Below are 14,569 nucleotides of genomic sequence, written 5' to 3'. Positions count from 1 at the left end.
TGGTAAAACACTGACATGGAAAAGGATCTAGGATCTAGGAATTTTAATAAACAGCAAACTAAGCAGCAAAAACCAGTGTCAGGCAGCTGCTGCCAAGGCCAACAAGATAATGGGTTGCATCAGAAGGGGCATAGATTCCCGTGATAGGAACATAGTCCTACCACTTTACACATCACTAGTCAGACCACACATGGAGTACTGTGTACAGTTCTGGGCTCCTGTAAACAAGGCAGACATAGCAGAGCTGGAGAGGGTTCAGAGGAGGGCAACTAAAGTAATAACTGGAATGGGGCAACTACAGTACCCTGAAAGATTATCAAAATTAGGGTTATTCACTTTAGAAAAAAGACGACTGAGGGGAGATCTAATTACTATGTATAAATATATCAGGGGTCAGTACAGAGATCTATCCCATCAGCTATTTATCCCCAGGACTGTGACGGTGATGAGGGGACATCCTCTGCGTCTGGAGGAAAGAAGGTTTGTACACAAACATAGAAGAGGATTCTTTACGGTAAGAGCAGTGAGACTGGAACTCTCTGCCTGAGGAGGTGGTGATGGTAAGTACAATAAAGGAATTCAAGAGGGGCCTGGACGTATTTCTGGAGCTTAATAATATTACAGGCTATAGCTACTAGAGAGGGGTCGTTGATCCAGGGAGTTATTCTGATTGCATGATTGGAGTCGGGAAGGAATTTTTTATTCCCCTAAAGTGGAGAAAATTGGCTTCTACCTCACAGGGTTTTTTTGCCTTCCTCTGGATCAACTTGCAGGATAACAGGCCGAACTGGATGGACAAATGTCTTTTTTCGGCCTTATGTACTATGTTACTATGTTACTATGCTGCGGTATTTTCTCCGTCCTGAAAAGGCAAAAAGACTGAACTGAAGACGTCCTGATGCATCCTGAACGGATTTCTCTCCATTCAGAATGCATTAGGATAAAACTGATCAGTTCTTCTCTGGTATTGAGCCCCTAGGACGGAACTCTGTGAGGGGTTTTCCAGGAGTAAAATATTGATAGTCAGTCACATGGCCTAGGCACAGCTCAGGCCCATTCAAGTGAATAGGCCTGGGCTTCAATACTAAGCACAGCCACTATACAATGTACAGCGCTGTGCTAGGTATGCTGTGAGGAGGTCGCAGTGTTCACCGGAGCGCTGCAGCCTCTTCAAACAGCTGAATGGTGACGGCTGAACAATTATTGATGACCCATCCTGAGTAAAAGTCATCAATATTCTACTGCCAGAAAACCCTTTGAAGTACAAAAGTTCTCAAGAATGTGATAAGCAGTAGGCCACACTCAACAATTAAGACTACGAGGGCCAGGTATCGCTTTCAATCCTTACCCAACGTCCCCTTTCCACATTCAGGTGGTGCTGGAGATGTTAACTCCAGAGAAGACTTCTCAAGAATCTTCCGAACCAAGCTGAAGCCGTTGCTGTGGACCCCAGAGGAAGAGACACCGATAACCAAGTCACCTGCAGTGATTTTCTCCAAAAGGGGCAGCATGCAGCCTCGCTCTACTGCGCCCACAGCGAAGCCGGCCAGGTCATACTCCCCGGCGGCGTACATCCCCGGCATCTCTGCGGTTTCTCCACCTAAAACATAAACTCAGGTAGCAGTGACAGAGCACTATTACATCTTACCAACCATGAAGCACCCCAGTACAAAATACTGAAGGCCAGAAATCAGACAGTCTACTCCCACCGGCTTCAAATTTGTTGCATATGCCGAGTGGAAACAGCTTAGCCGGGGTCATATAAATGACAGCGCTGTGTGCTCTGCCTGCACCGGGCTGCATTTGTAAGAAGCTACATATAACGTAACAGCCGGCAGCAATAGGCTTCTGTTTACCTACCAACAGAGTCTGCATTGAAGAGGCTTTAGAAGGCAAGTACATAACAGGGCTAGGCCTTGCAGTGTCTATTGTCTGAGTGAAGGTGAGACTGCTGTGACTACTTGGGGGGGGGGGGGGAAGGCTACTTTGACTATTAGAAAAGTGTAAGAGAGGGCTTGTTGAGGCTAGACTAGCGTGACGTGGGGCTGTTGTGACTACAGGGGACATTAGAGGGGCCTGCTGGATGTGGGGGGCGGCCATGTCGTGATTATTAATGAAAAGGGGTTGCTGCTGTGACTACGGGGGTCTTGCTGTGACTAGTGAAGGTGTTATAATGGAAGGGGGACATGTTGACTGTAAGAATAGAGAAAGGGTATCCAGTGACTATTGGGAAAGTTATGTACGGATGGCACGCTACCATTACTGGCTTCTAGACCTGGCTAAAATTAGGATAAACGATTAAAAAAAAAAATAATAATATTATATATCAATTTATTTATAATGTCAAATTTTGTATATTATTTAAAAAAAAGAAACGATAAAAAAAAGCGCTATACCTAGAAGGGCACATCCGGCCATCTGACAGGCTTTGGCAATACCAGAAACCACGGATTCAGCCACCGACACGTCCAAGGCCCCGCAGCCAAGGTAGTCCAGGAAGAACAGAGGCGCCGCTCCCTGTGTCAAAATGTCATTGACGCACATCGCCACCAGGTCCTGACCAATAGTGTCATGCTTGTGACAACCCTGAGCGATCTGTGTAGAGAAGAGTACTTGGCTTTAGCCGGACCCTGTCTAGATCTGAAATTTACAACAATGTTAAATCCCATCAGAGCAGGAGAAGAACTGCAGACAGACTGGAGAACGCGGAGATAACTGAAGGCAACATCCACCCAGGGTGCGGAATTCATGCAAAGTCTTAGAACCTTTATCAAGTCCTTTTTAGAAATTCTACAAAAATATTCCGACTTACTTTCAGCTTAGTTCCTACACCGTCCGCACCAGACACCAGTATGGGGTCTATAAATCCTGCGGCTTTAAGATCAAACAGGCCGGCAAATCCTCCGAGCTCTGCGTTACAACCTGTTGGCGGAAACCAAATCACTATATACACTTGCATAGAGGGTGTGGGGACTCTCAACGCTGAAAGGAGGTGTCCAGGAGTTTTTTGTTTTTTTAAATGAGTAATATGCTTAGAGAATACCCGATTACTGTTTGTCTATTTGAGACACAAAAGGGGTTTTCTTTTAGTTCTAGAATGATGGCCGATCGATCAGGTGGTGGGGGTCCGATACCCCCGTGAATCAGGTCAGAGCCCTCACCGGAATGCGTTATTCTCCTCAAACACATGATCAGTACGGGTGCTGGTAGTCAGACCCCCAGCAAATATTGATGATGGTCTATCTTCAGTATAGGTCAATATCAAACTCCTGGAAAACTCCTTTAAAGAGGAGATTTAAGCCCCGACAAGTTTCCTTCTGAACCCATGTAAACCATGTTCCCGGCAGAGAGGAGTCCCTCTGTACCTGTCATGTGCTACTTTTGAGCCAATCACAGTTCCTTCATCATGTGACTGGCTACCAAGTTGCACATGACAAGTACAGTGGAGACTACGAATGATTCGTACTGGTAGCAAAAAGAAGAATTTCAGGGCTCCCAGCTCCCCAAGCAGCCATTTAGCCATTCATGGTACCTGGTCTGGCCGTGGCCGCCGCAAAAGGTTTAATTTTCCGCACCAGGGTATTTCCAGCTTCAATATCCACCCCACTGTCCTTGTAGGTGAGATGTCTGAAAGAATACGAAGCAGAAGCGTAAAATCACTCTGTGCTGTAATTATATGTATGGCCGATAGAATTATACAGGGCAACATAAGAGTTTTTCCAGGACTAAAACACTGACCTAATCGTATAAAAGGCCATAAATGTTTCTACGGTGAGGGTCTGACGGACAGGACCCCCAATCTACAAGCCATTATGCAGTTCGCTCCCTTGAAAAAAAAATAAAAAAAAATCGGATACCAGAAGGGGGGGTGGGTCCACATGTGGATTTAGCCCCATTCAATAGGAATGCTCTGCACGTGGCCACCCAATGGAGAAATTGCAGCAAGAATATATTTAGCAAATTTCTAAACCCCACTATAGGCACTATGGCATGGATACCCACCGACAATGGGAATAGGCTTGAAAAATCAACAAAAAACCCCGCCCTCAGATTTTTTTCTCTCTTTACAACGGTGTGGGAAAAGGGCGAGTGACATTTTACCATAAGTACCATAAAATGCAGTTCTGAGCAGTTTTTTGGTCGGTGCTACACGGTGATTCTGGTCTCGACACTGTGCAGCGGTGCGACCATCAAAGTGAACGGCGCCACTTGCAAGCAGCCATGACACCAGAATCACAAAAAAAAAAATCCATCAGTGTTGGATTATTTGCAATTCTGGACGTGTTGTATCTCACAGGTCGCTCTGTGACCCCATTCAGTTTCATGGCTGCACGGCTACACAGCGGTCTTTAGGCGATACACGGGGGTCAAAATCAAGATCGCCGTGAACCCCTCCACCTTATTTCCCAAGTATCCTGGCGTTTAACCAGTAATGGAAACCAGAGAGGAGGATTCACAGATTTCACACCAGCTACAGGTATTATGATCGGTCACCAAGGTTTTAGATCGACTGCTGCTGCCATCTAGCACTTTTTTCCTTTCATGAGAGGGGGGGGCACACCAGGGAATCCAATAGGGGTTTTGGAGGAAATTTTTATTTTTAATAGATATGAAATAGTTATTGGGAACTGGCTGGATGGCAACATGGACAATCTGAAGACCTGACGAGTTACGATGGCCATGCACAAGTAGATTTTGGAAGGACCGGTTGACTAAGGTGTATGTATGTGGTGATTCAAGCGAACTGAAAAAATAAAATAAAAATCAATGTATTAAAAGGAGTACTCTCCCAATCCACATTTAAAGAGATTGTCTGGGCTTTTTCTATTGATGACCTGTCCTCAGGATAGGGCATCAATATCAGATCGGCGGGGGTCCGACACCCAGCACCCCTGCCATCAGCTGTATAGGGAGACTGTGTGCACAGTGCGCACGTGCAGTCTCCCTTCCTGTCCACTGCTGCTGTTCCATAGACATACAGCAGTGAGTGGGAAGAGAGAAGGGAGATGGCACGTGCCAGGTGTTGGACCCCCGCCAATCTGATATTGATAACCTATTCTCATGGAAAAAAGCTGGACAACACCTTTAACACCCATCAACAGGAAAGTTGAAAAATGTCAATGCTTGGGGGCTCCACCGCTGTACCGTGGTATACAGTATTCCCCAGCCCCATTGGCTTTGAATGGAGTGGAAGTGTGAATTCTCAACCGGTGCTGCATACTAATTGATTCATTCTCTCACTGTGAGTTGCGAGTGAGAGTGATCAGTGTGGGGTGCCAGTGTTGGGGGCAACCTGAAATCAGACCACCCAAAAAAGCAAGGGGGGTTGTAAGCGCTTGCAAACATCGCTGCGCAATTTCCCCACTGAACCTTCCGATGCCAGACAAACATTTTGTGGCAAATGCAGTAAGAACTAAGACTGTAGCAACCCTTTAAATAATTAAATCTAAGAATATTTATAAGAGTTTCTTTTGATCCAGATTAGAATGAGTTTGTTCATAAAAGGGAGTCTGTCAGCAGTTTTCACCATGCTAAACTGCTGACAGCACTAGGTAGGGGCTGGAGAGGGCAGAACAATCATTCCTTTTGCAGAGCATTTAATATTATTAGTAGTAGTGGGAATATGAAGTGTTATTCTGCCAGGTTCTACTAAAGCAAGTGCCCAGGAGGCGGAGCCTCACAATGAAGTGCTCTCTGCAATGAGCTGCTTCCCAGCCCCTCACCTCTGAGTGACAACTGTTATGTCTGACCAGGAGACCACTACAGCCACGACACAGAGCAGACGGAGGGGCTGTGAAGCAGCTCAATGCAGAGAGCACTGTACAGTGAAGCCCTGCCTCCTGGGCACTTGCAGGAGCAGAATCTCGCAGAATAGAACTTCATATCCACACTACCCTGATAATAAAAGCTCCACAAAATACATCTTTGTACTGTTCTCCTTAGTTCTTACATAGTGCTGCCAGCAGTTTAGTATAGTCAAAACTGCTGACAGACCCCTTACAAAACATGTTTATTTAGCAAAACCCTGAACTGAATGGTAGATTTCTAGCAGAGAGCAAAAACACCAGCTCGGGAGGCAGAGCTGTATGGTAGATGGACTGTGCAAAAAAAAAAAGGTAAAAAATGTTAAATGTTTAAAAGCATCTATTAAAAATCTGTTCTATATATTATACTGTAAGTAATGAATTTTTTGTCCAAGGTGGACAGCAGGTTGTAATCCGTAGCCACACATTTACCAAATCTCATCTACACTCTATGTAAAAAAAATAAAAAATAATCAATCAGCAAAGTCCGCCATGGAATTGACGTCCGGTGTGGATTTTATATCTACATCATGTCAATTTATGCATACTTTTTCTTTTCCGGCACAGAGTTCCGTCCTAGGGGCTCTATACCGGAAAAGAACTGATCAGTTTCATCCCCATGCATTCTGAATGGAGAGTAATCCGTTCAGGATGCATCAGGATGTCTTCAGTTCAGTCATTTTGACTGTTCAGTACATAGATAATACCGCAGAATGCTACGGTTTTATCTCCGGCCAAAAATCCACTTGCCGGAATGCCGGATCCGGATTTTAATTTTTTTACATAGGAATGTATTAGTGCCGCAATGCCGGATCCGTCCTTCCGGTCTGCGCATGCCGAAAAAAAATGTGAAAAAAATGCCGGATCCGTTTTTTCCAGATGACACCGGAAAGACAGATCCGATATTTCAATGCACTTGTAAGACGGATCAGGATCCTGATCCGTCTGACAAATGCCATCAATTTGTATACGTTTTGACGGATCCGTCAGGCAGTTCCGGTGACTGAACTGCTTGCCGGATTCCTCTGCCGCAAGTGTGAAAGTATCCTAACAAATCTGACTCCCGGGAGCCAGAAATCCGACTCGACTCCTGGGAGCCCAAATCAGACTCTGGGGAGCCCTGCCGATCAGCTGCTTATTAGTTGCAGTGCTGTTACAGGTTTGCCGAGTCTCTGGTCATATATGGAGTCACTAGAATAAGGCTACTTTCACACCTGCGTTTAGGTCGGATCCGTCTGGTATGTGCCCAGACGGATCCGCACCTATAATGCAAACGCTTAGATCCGTTCAGAACGGATCCGTTTGCATTACCATGAACAAAAAAAAAAAAAAAAATTTTTTTTTTTTTTTGTTCATGATAATGCAAACGGATCCATTTTGACTTTACATTGAAAGTCAATGGGGGACGGATCCGTTTGAAAATTGAGCCATATTGTGTCAACGTCAAACAGATCCGTCCCCATTGACTTACATTGTAAGTCTGGACGGATCCGTTTGCCTCCGCACGGCCAGGCGGACACCCGAACGCTGCAAGCTGCGTTCAGGTGTCCGCCTGCTGAGCGGAGCGGAGGACAAACGGAGCCAGACTGATGCATTCTGAGCGGATCCGCATCCATTCAGAATGCATTAGGGCTGGACGGATCCGTTCGGGGCCGCTTGTGAGCCCCTTCAAACGGAACTCACAAGCGGAGCCCCGAACGCTAGTGTGAAAGTAGCCTAAGGCATAAGTGATCGGCGGGGGTCTGACCATTGGGGCACCTGCCAATTACGAGAATGGGGGGGCCCCATGTTCTCCAGTTTGAATGCAACTTCCGCTCCATCCAGCCAGAGACAGCCGACTGCAAGCGCTCAACTATCTCTAGCTGTCCCATAGCGTTAAATAGGGCGGCAGACAAGCATGAGGAGAGCAGATAAGTTGTCTTAGGCTAGGTCTACACAACGACATTTGTCTTGCGACATTTTGTTGCAGTAATGTCGTGCGACAATTTTTATAATGGCAGTCTATGGTGTCGCACTGCAACATGCTGCGACTGCGACGCAACAGTCGCAGAAAATCAATTAGAGATGGATTTTCTGAGACTGTTGCCTCGCAGTCGCAGCATGTTGCATGTTGTAGTGCGACACCATAGACTGCCATTATAAAAATTGTCACGCGACATTAGTGCAACAAAATGTTGCGCTACAAATGTTGCAGTGTAGTTGTGCATTGTCGCGCGACAAATGTCGTCGTGTAGACGTAGCCTTAATGGAACAAGGCATTTAAAGGATTGTTTGGATTCAAGTGAAATCCAGGAGAACTCTGTGGATGGACCTATAATAAAGAATAGATTATTACTTACCTGATTGATCCTGTGCCGCTACTCCGGTACTTTCAGCTGTAGCGGTGATGTCATGCCGACATGGGACCACTGCAGCCAATGTACTTCAGTACACCATTGAGGCTAGTGATTGGTCGCAGCGGTCACGTGTCCTCACTGCTGCAGTCAAGAAAGCAGTGCCCTGCCGAGATCTGTCAGGTAAGTAATCATCTAGTCTTTATTACAGGTCCATCTACTAAATTGTCCTGTCCCCTCTTGAAACCAGACAACCCCTTTAAAGGGTTTACTCATTCACAGGTGTACTACAGATCCATAACATGATGCCTAAGGCTGTCATGTACCTCCAGATACAAAAATACAATCCAACACATGAAATATTACGTAGATAATCCCCACTTTAAGAATAAAAGGTAAAATATGGTGCTCGGAGGCGGTATGCAGTGGCACATAGAGTGCCTACAGGTCCAAAATAGGGACTATCAGGGACATTTGTCAAGAATGGTGTTCCCCTATGCCAGTCTTTTGATGCCCAGTGCACCAGAGTGAGATACGACTAATTTATTAAGAGGCAATTGCCTCTTAGGGTGCCCTCACACGTGGCAAAATTTTCCACCAGAAAATCCACAGGTGCAGATTTTTTTTTTTACAAAGTTGTGGATTTTTTGGTGTGAATTATGGTGTGGATTATCCAAGCAGATTTTATTGTGAGTATTTGTGCAGATTTTATTGTGGAATTTGCCACGTAGATTTTTCAGCTTCCCATGTTATTGAAAGTAGAGATTCTCAAAGAAAATCCACAACACAACATTATTTGTCCGGAATGTAAATTCTGCAGCGGAATACAATGCAGGGATAGACGATTTTCAGCCCCATAGGATAACATGGAGGGACTCTTGACGTAGTAGATTTTCTGGCGGAAAAGCTTAAGACTTCAGCTCTAACTTAGGCCTCTTGCACACGAACGTTGTGCATCCGTTCCGTGCATTGGGGACTGCAATTTGCGGTCCCCAATGCACGGGCAACGTCTGTGTGGCAGCCGGGACTGATCGAGACTTATTCAACTTGAATGGGTCAGTGATCCATCCGCACCGCAAAAAAAATAGAATGAGTTCTATTTTTTTGCAGTGCGGAGGCACGGACAGAAACACGGAGGCACTCCGTAGTGCTTCCGTGTGCACCCCACATCACAGATGTGGATCCATTCACTTGATCCGAAGAATGCGGAATGGAGGCACGGAACCACGCGGAAGCACTACGGAGTGCTCCGGTGGGGTTTCTCTCCGTGCTTCCATTTCGCATCTCCGTGATTGCAGACCCATTCATGTTGCCCGTGTATTGCAGACCCGCCGTATGTGAGCCGCAATACGGCCATGGGCACACAACGTTCGTGTGCAAGAGGCCTTACACTAGTTTCTGGCGCAAGTTATTGTAAATCAGGTGGCCATGCTAAGCGCCTACCTTCCACTTAAGCGCTGCCCCTTTTCTCACCACTTCAGAAAAGTGGAGAGAAGCCTAAAAAGATGCAAATTATGGCACAAGAATTTGCGACTTAATTGTGGTCCAAAAGCTTCAGTAAAATGTCCCACTCTGCAGAGTCAATGACTGTGGCATTAGCCCTGATCTTTCCGTGCTTCTTCCATAACAACCTTACTGGTTTCCCCTGTACGGCTGCTCCACAAGTCTTACTTCACAGAGTCATATTTTTCCAAAACAAGGTCTAAACAGAGCTGGAACTGGTAATCCAGAGGCCACGATGGAAAGTATGAAAGTTCATGGAAGGAAGATGGAACGAAAGCCACTTCTGAAGATGACTCCATGATGGACACACATGGAGTCCTGCATAGCGTACACTGGCTGATGACAACACCAGCTTGGAACAACATTTGTAGCATTTTATTGTGACCCAATGCAAATTACAGATCAAAATCTACATAAAAATGGTCCACAGTGGATGAATCTCTGTAGTCCCTGCAGGTCCTCCTATACACACCTGTGCTGCTTCAGATGAGCAACGGCTCGGAAACCAATGTCCTTTCTGTACACCGCTCCGGAGAACTCTATGACGGACACTCCTTTGTTGGCCTCTTCGAGAGCAGAAAGTAAATCCTTCCTGACAGAAGTCACTGTGAGAACACGCCCCCCGCTGGTGACCACCTTTCCGTCCTTCAGTGCTGTGCCGGCATGGAACACCTCAAGACCAAGGTCCTTAGCGTTTGAGAGTCCTGGGAGAGAAACCACAATTGGTCAAGTGGCTACTATGGGACTCAGATTCAAATCCAAGAGAAAAAGACTGTCAAAAACGGACAACCCCTTTAAGCGAAGCATTTTCAGTCATGCATTTTTCGATTAAAACTTCTGACGTGTCACTGCATGTCAATAGTTTGTTAAAACGATGATTGTGCTTCAAGAATATGAAAGGGTAATCATCATTTTAAGCAACCTCCTGACATCTAGTGAAACGTCAGACTTTTTTTTTGATGAATCGGTGCCGAGACCCCAACCAATTGTTAAACAAGGGGGGCAATAGAGAAATCTTTTTCCCCAGGTCTACTAGCAAGGAGTGTATGGACTCATATAAAGTCCACAGACTGATCCAGAGTCAGATTCTGTATTATACTCCAGAGCTGAACTCACAACTCTGCTAGTTGTAACTGGAAATGGCCAACAATATATAATTGACAGCTTTTATTGAAGTCCCCCTTTTGTATTACAGGAGACTAGAAGGGCAGGAAGAGTAGCATTCGTTATTTAGTTATTATAACCCTGGCATCAAGTGACTAGTGTTTCCAGCCAGGCAACATGGTAACATGGATAGTCAGAAGGAATAAAACTAATAATGACAAACTTGTACCTGTGATTTCCAGACCCTTGTTATAGCTACCAGGATAGCCTCCACTGGCCATGACTACAGTAACGGCAGCGTGGTCTTCTAACCAGACTGGCATGGAACCAGCAAGCCGTCCATCGACAGTGGCCTGGATAACCTCATAGAGGTCGCTCTGAAGCAGCGGCAGAATTACCTTCAAGACAAAGATCAATTGTGCTGATTAATACATACAGCATAAGGGCTCATGCACACGAATGTATTTTTCTTCCGTTTCAGTTTTTTTATTTACAGGTCCGTATGCGGAACGATTCACGTTAACGGGTCCACCAAAAAAATGGAAAGGACTCTGTAAGCATTCCGTTTCCGTATGTTGAAGTGCAACTACGGAATCCATCGAGTCTGACCTAGGCATATTTGTCTTAAATGTTTAGTTGAGACCTTGTCCATGTCTGTCTGATGAAATGAGCAACGAAGCCGGTGTGGAAATGTTTGTGGAAAGCTTTGTTCCTTTTATCTGATAGACTGGACACAGAAAACATGTCTACAGGGTATTGTCCTATGTATTTGACAATGTGTAAAGGAACAATGATCTGTTGGGAAAGGTGTGTGTGCAGGAGAGTTAGCATTGTCTGCACAGTTTGTCTTGGGATTCTGATTTATTATCTAAGAACTGGCCGCTCCAAGGTCCAAAATAACAACAGAAAACCAAGACCATTAGGGACTGCGTATTCTAGCGTCATTCCATTAGGGGGTGAAGCTCTTTGGTTAAGGCGTCATGCACACGCCGGTTCCTGTCCGTGGCCGTATTGCAAACAGCAGGTCCGCAATACACGGGCACCGCCGCGTGCACCCCACATCACAGATGCGGATCCATTCACTTGAATGGGTCTGCAATCCGGAAGATCAGTGCGGAATGGAGGCACGGAACCCCGCGTGGGTTTTCTCTCCGTGCATGCACTACTTTTTCGCTGTGGGGACCGTCGGATGCGGATCCCATTCAAATGAACGGGTGCGTGATCTGCATGCGGCAGCCCTACTGTCGGTGCCCGTTGCATTGCGGACCGTGTGCACGAGGCCTAAAACAGTATAAAAGCTGGACTGTTTCAGCAAGCCATTGGAGTTCATCTATGAGATAGACATATCTGTGTAGAAAATTGTTGTTCCCAATCGAGTCTCTGACGGCTCTCGCTGAACCGGACTCCCCAGCTAATGTGTGTCCCTATCAGAGGATGCTGAACTCAATTGGTGATGCAAGTACCTTCCTTCTGGATGTAGTCAGGACTGTAGATGAAGTGTGGTTGTAATTATGTAGTTAGTAGTTGCGTTTGGTCTTCTGTCTAAGGGTCCATTCACACGTCCGTAGAATGGGTCCGGATCCGTTCCGCAACGTTGCGGAACAAACCCGGACCCATTCATTCTCTATGGGGCCGGAAGAGATGCGTGTTGTTCGCATCCGAATTTCCGGAGCGCGGGCCCGATCTTCCGGTCCGCGGCTCCCGAAAAAAATAGAACAATGTTCTATTGTATTGTCCGCCATTGCGGCAGGCGCAGTGAGTGAAGGACATTCGCTGGCAGCTGGCTTCCTCACTGCAACGTATTCAGCGCAGGCGCAGTGAGGAAGCCGACTGTCGGCGAACGTCCTTCCCTCACTGCGCCGAATACTGAACGGGACGGCGCAGGTGCAAGATTTCCCCGGCAGACAGGAGACCAACGCTGACCTGGCCCAGTCAATCAAGCGTAGAACGACGTGAAAAGAGGTGAGCGAATGGAGCCTCTAGGAGCAGGTGCAAGAGGTTCGCCGACAGCCACTCCTAGAGGTTCATTTGCAGACTATAAAAGTTTGTTTTTCTAAATAACGGCGGCACATAGTGACATGGGACTAATATAGTTATGTTCAGCTGACAGTAGCACATCGCTCATGTCCGCCAGGTTAATACCCATTTTTCTGATGACAGAAACCCTTTAATGTGTGTGAAAAGATTCTGTAAAACTTGTAACTTACTCATTTATATTCCTCCTCATTGTGGGCTTTGAAGTCCAGGAGGCGGTCCTATCAGTGATTGACAGCCTTCTCTCTATGACTGTGTGTACAGAGAGAGCTGTCAATCACTGATAGGACCGCCTTCTGGACTTCAAAGTCCAAGTCTAGTCCTGCCAGAGTAAAGTCCCGATTGTGGCATCATCATTATCTGAGCACATCCACACAAATCTCTCTCCAGTCCTGCAGTCCAGACTGAAAGCTCTTACATAAACCGACACACTGTAACAAATTAACAGCTGTACGGAAGTCCTGTATGAGCAGGACCAGGTTAGAATTGGTTTCCAACATCTGATTGCAAACAATGATTGCCTGCATTCCCTTACAGCAAGCAGAGATGCTGATTGATCAAACTGACACAAAATGAATTCTTGTGCGGGACAAATGTGAGCCTCACCTGACATTCCGGGTCTCCAAATCTGCAGTTAAACTCCAGCACCTTAGGACCGTCCTTTGTCAGCATTAATCCAGCATACAGAACACCTGAACATAAACCAACGCATCAAAAATGGCGGCAATATGGAAGCATTTAAGGGAACCGGTCATCGGCATTTTGTGTATAGAGCTGAGGACATGGGCTGCTAGATGGCCGCTAGCACATCCGTAATACCCAGTCCCCATAGCTCTGTGTGCTTTTATTGTGTAAAAAAAATTATTTGATACATATGCAAATTAACCTGAGAGGAGTCCTGTCCCTGACTCATCTCACGTACAGGACTCTTCTCAGGATAATTTGCATATGTAGCAAATCGGGTTTTTTTACACAATAAAAGCACACAGAGCTATGGGGCCTGGGTATTACGGATGTGCTAGCGGCCATCTAGCAACCCATGTCCTCAGCTCTATACACAAAATCCCGGTGACAGGTTCCCTTTAGGAGCTGTCCCCTCTCCCGACACGCCTGTTTTAATAGCTTCATGCATTCCTCATGTAATAACGATTCTGGAGCTTCTATTCTTATGGCTCTATGTTGTGTCCTGTTCCTGCTAGAAGTTATGAATAAATTGCTAGCAGTCTGCAGTAACAGGACAGAGGGGAGGTAACCAGCTGGAGGTGTGTCCCTGGCAGTCAGCACTGATTGGATAGAGTCAGTCTGTGCAGGTACACCCCCCCACCTAGTTACCTCCCCCCTGTACCCTTACTGCAGACTGCTAGCAATTCATTTATAACTTCTAGTAGAAATAATAAAGGAACGGCACAACATAGAGCCATAAGAATAGACGCTCCAGAATTCTTATTACATGGGGAATGCATGAAGCCATTAAAACAGACATGTCAGGAGCGGTGAAAGGTCCTCTTTAAGTGACCTAAATCATAAGGGGACGACCAAACACCAACTAAAAAAATGACTCACCAACGTATGGGGTGCCCTCTTCTCGGATCCCATTAACCGTTCTTTGCAGAACGGACTTCCGGATTTCATCAAGCAAATCCTTAGAAATCTGAAATGTTAAAATGAAGCAGACTGAATAAAATCACTTCCAATTTCTACAAGCAAAATCTGGACAGATGTACAGGACATGACGAGGAGGAAATCTGGACAGATGTACAGGCAAAGACGAGGAGGAAATCTGGACAGATG

At 46.0% G+C, this 14,569-nt stretch overlaps 1 protein-coding gene across 1 annotated transcript in view; it reads right to left on the bottom strand.

Moving 5' to 3' along the window:
- Positions 1-14,569, bottom strand: part of LOC120994518 (trifunctional purine biosynthetic protein adenosine-3-like) — a 52,761-nt gene that overhangs the window by 14,213 nt on the left and 23,979 nt on the right. Inside the window, exons 8-15 of the mRNA XM_040423154.1 lie at positions 14,342-14,429; positions 13,385-13,470; positions 10,974-11,142; positions 10,113-10,344; positions 3,533-3,627; positions 2,813-2,922; positions 2,397-2,595; positions 1,349-1,600 (exon numbers count right to left, since the gene is read on the bottom strand). Coding sequence (XP_040279088.1) covers positions 1,349-1,600; positions 2,397-2,595; positions 2,813-2,922; positions 3,533-3,627; positions 10,113-10,344; positions 10,974-11,142; positions 13,385-13,470; positions 14,342-14,429 — 1,231 coding nt within the window. The remainder of the gene's footprint in view (positions 1-1,348; positions 1,601-2,396; positions 2,596-2,812; positions 2,923-3,532; positions 3,628-10,112; positions 10,345-10,973; positions 11,143-13,384; positions 13,471-14,341; positions 14,430-14,569) is intronic.

Source organism: Bufo bufo, chromosome 3 (genome assembly GCF_905171765.1).
Source record: "Bufo bufo chromosome 3, aBufBuf1.1, whole genome shotgun sequence".
In the NCBI taxonomy this organism is placed as follows: Eukaryota; Metazoa; Chordata; class Amphibia; order Anura; family Bufonidae; genus Bufo; species Bufo bufo.
Note: the sequence above shows the minus strand (reverse complement) of the source record. Positions and strands in the feature narration are given on the sequence as shown.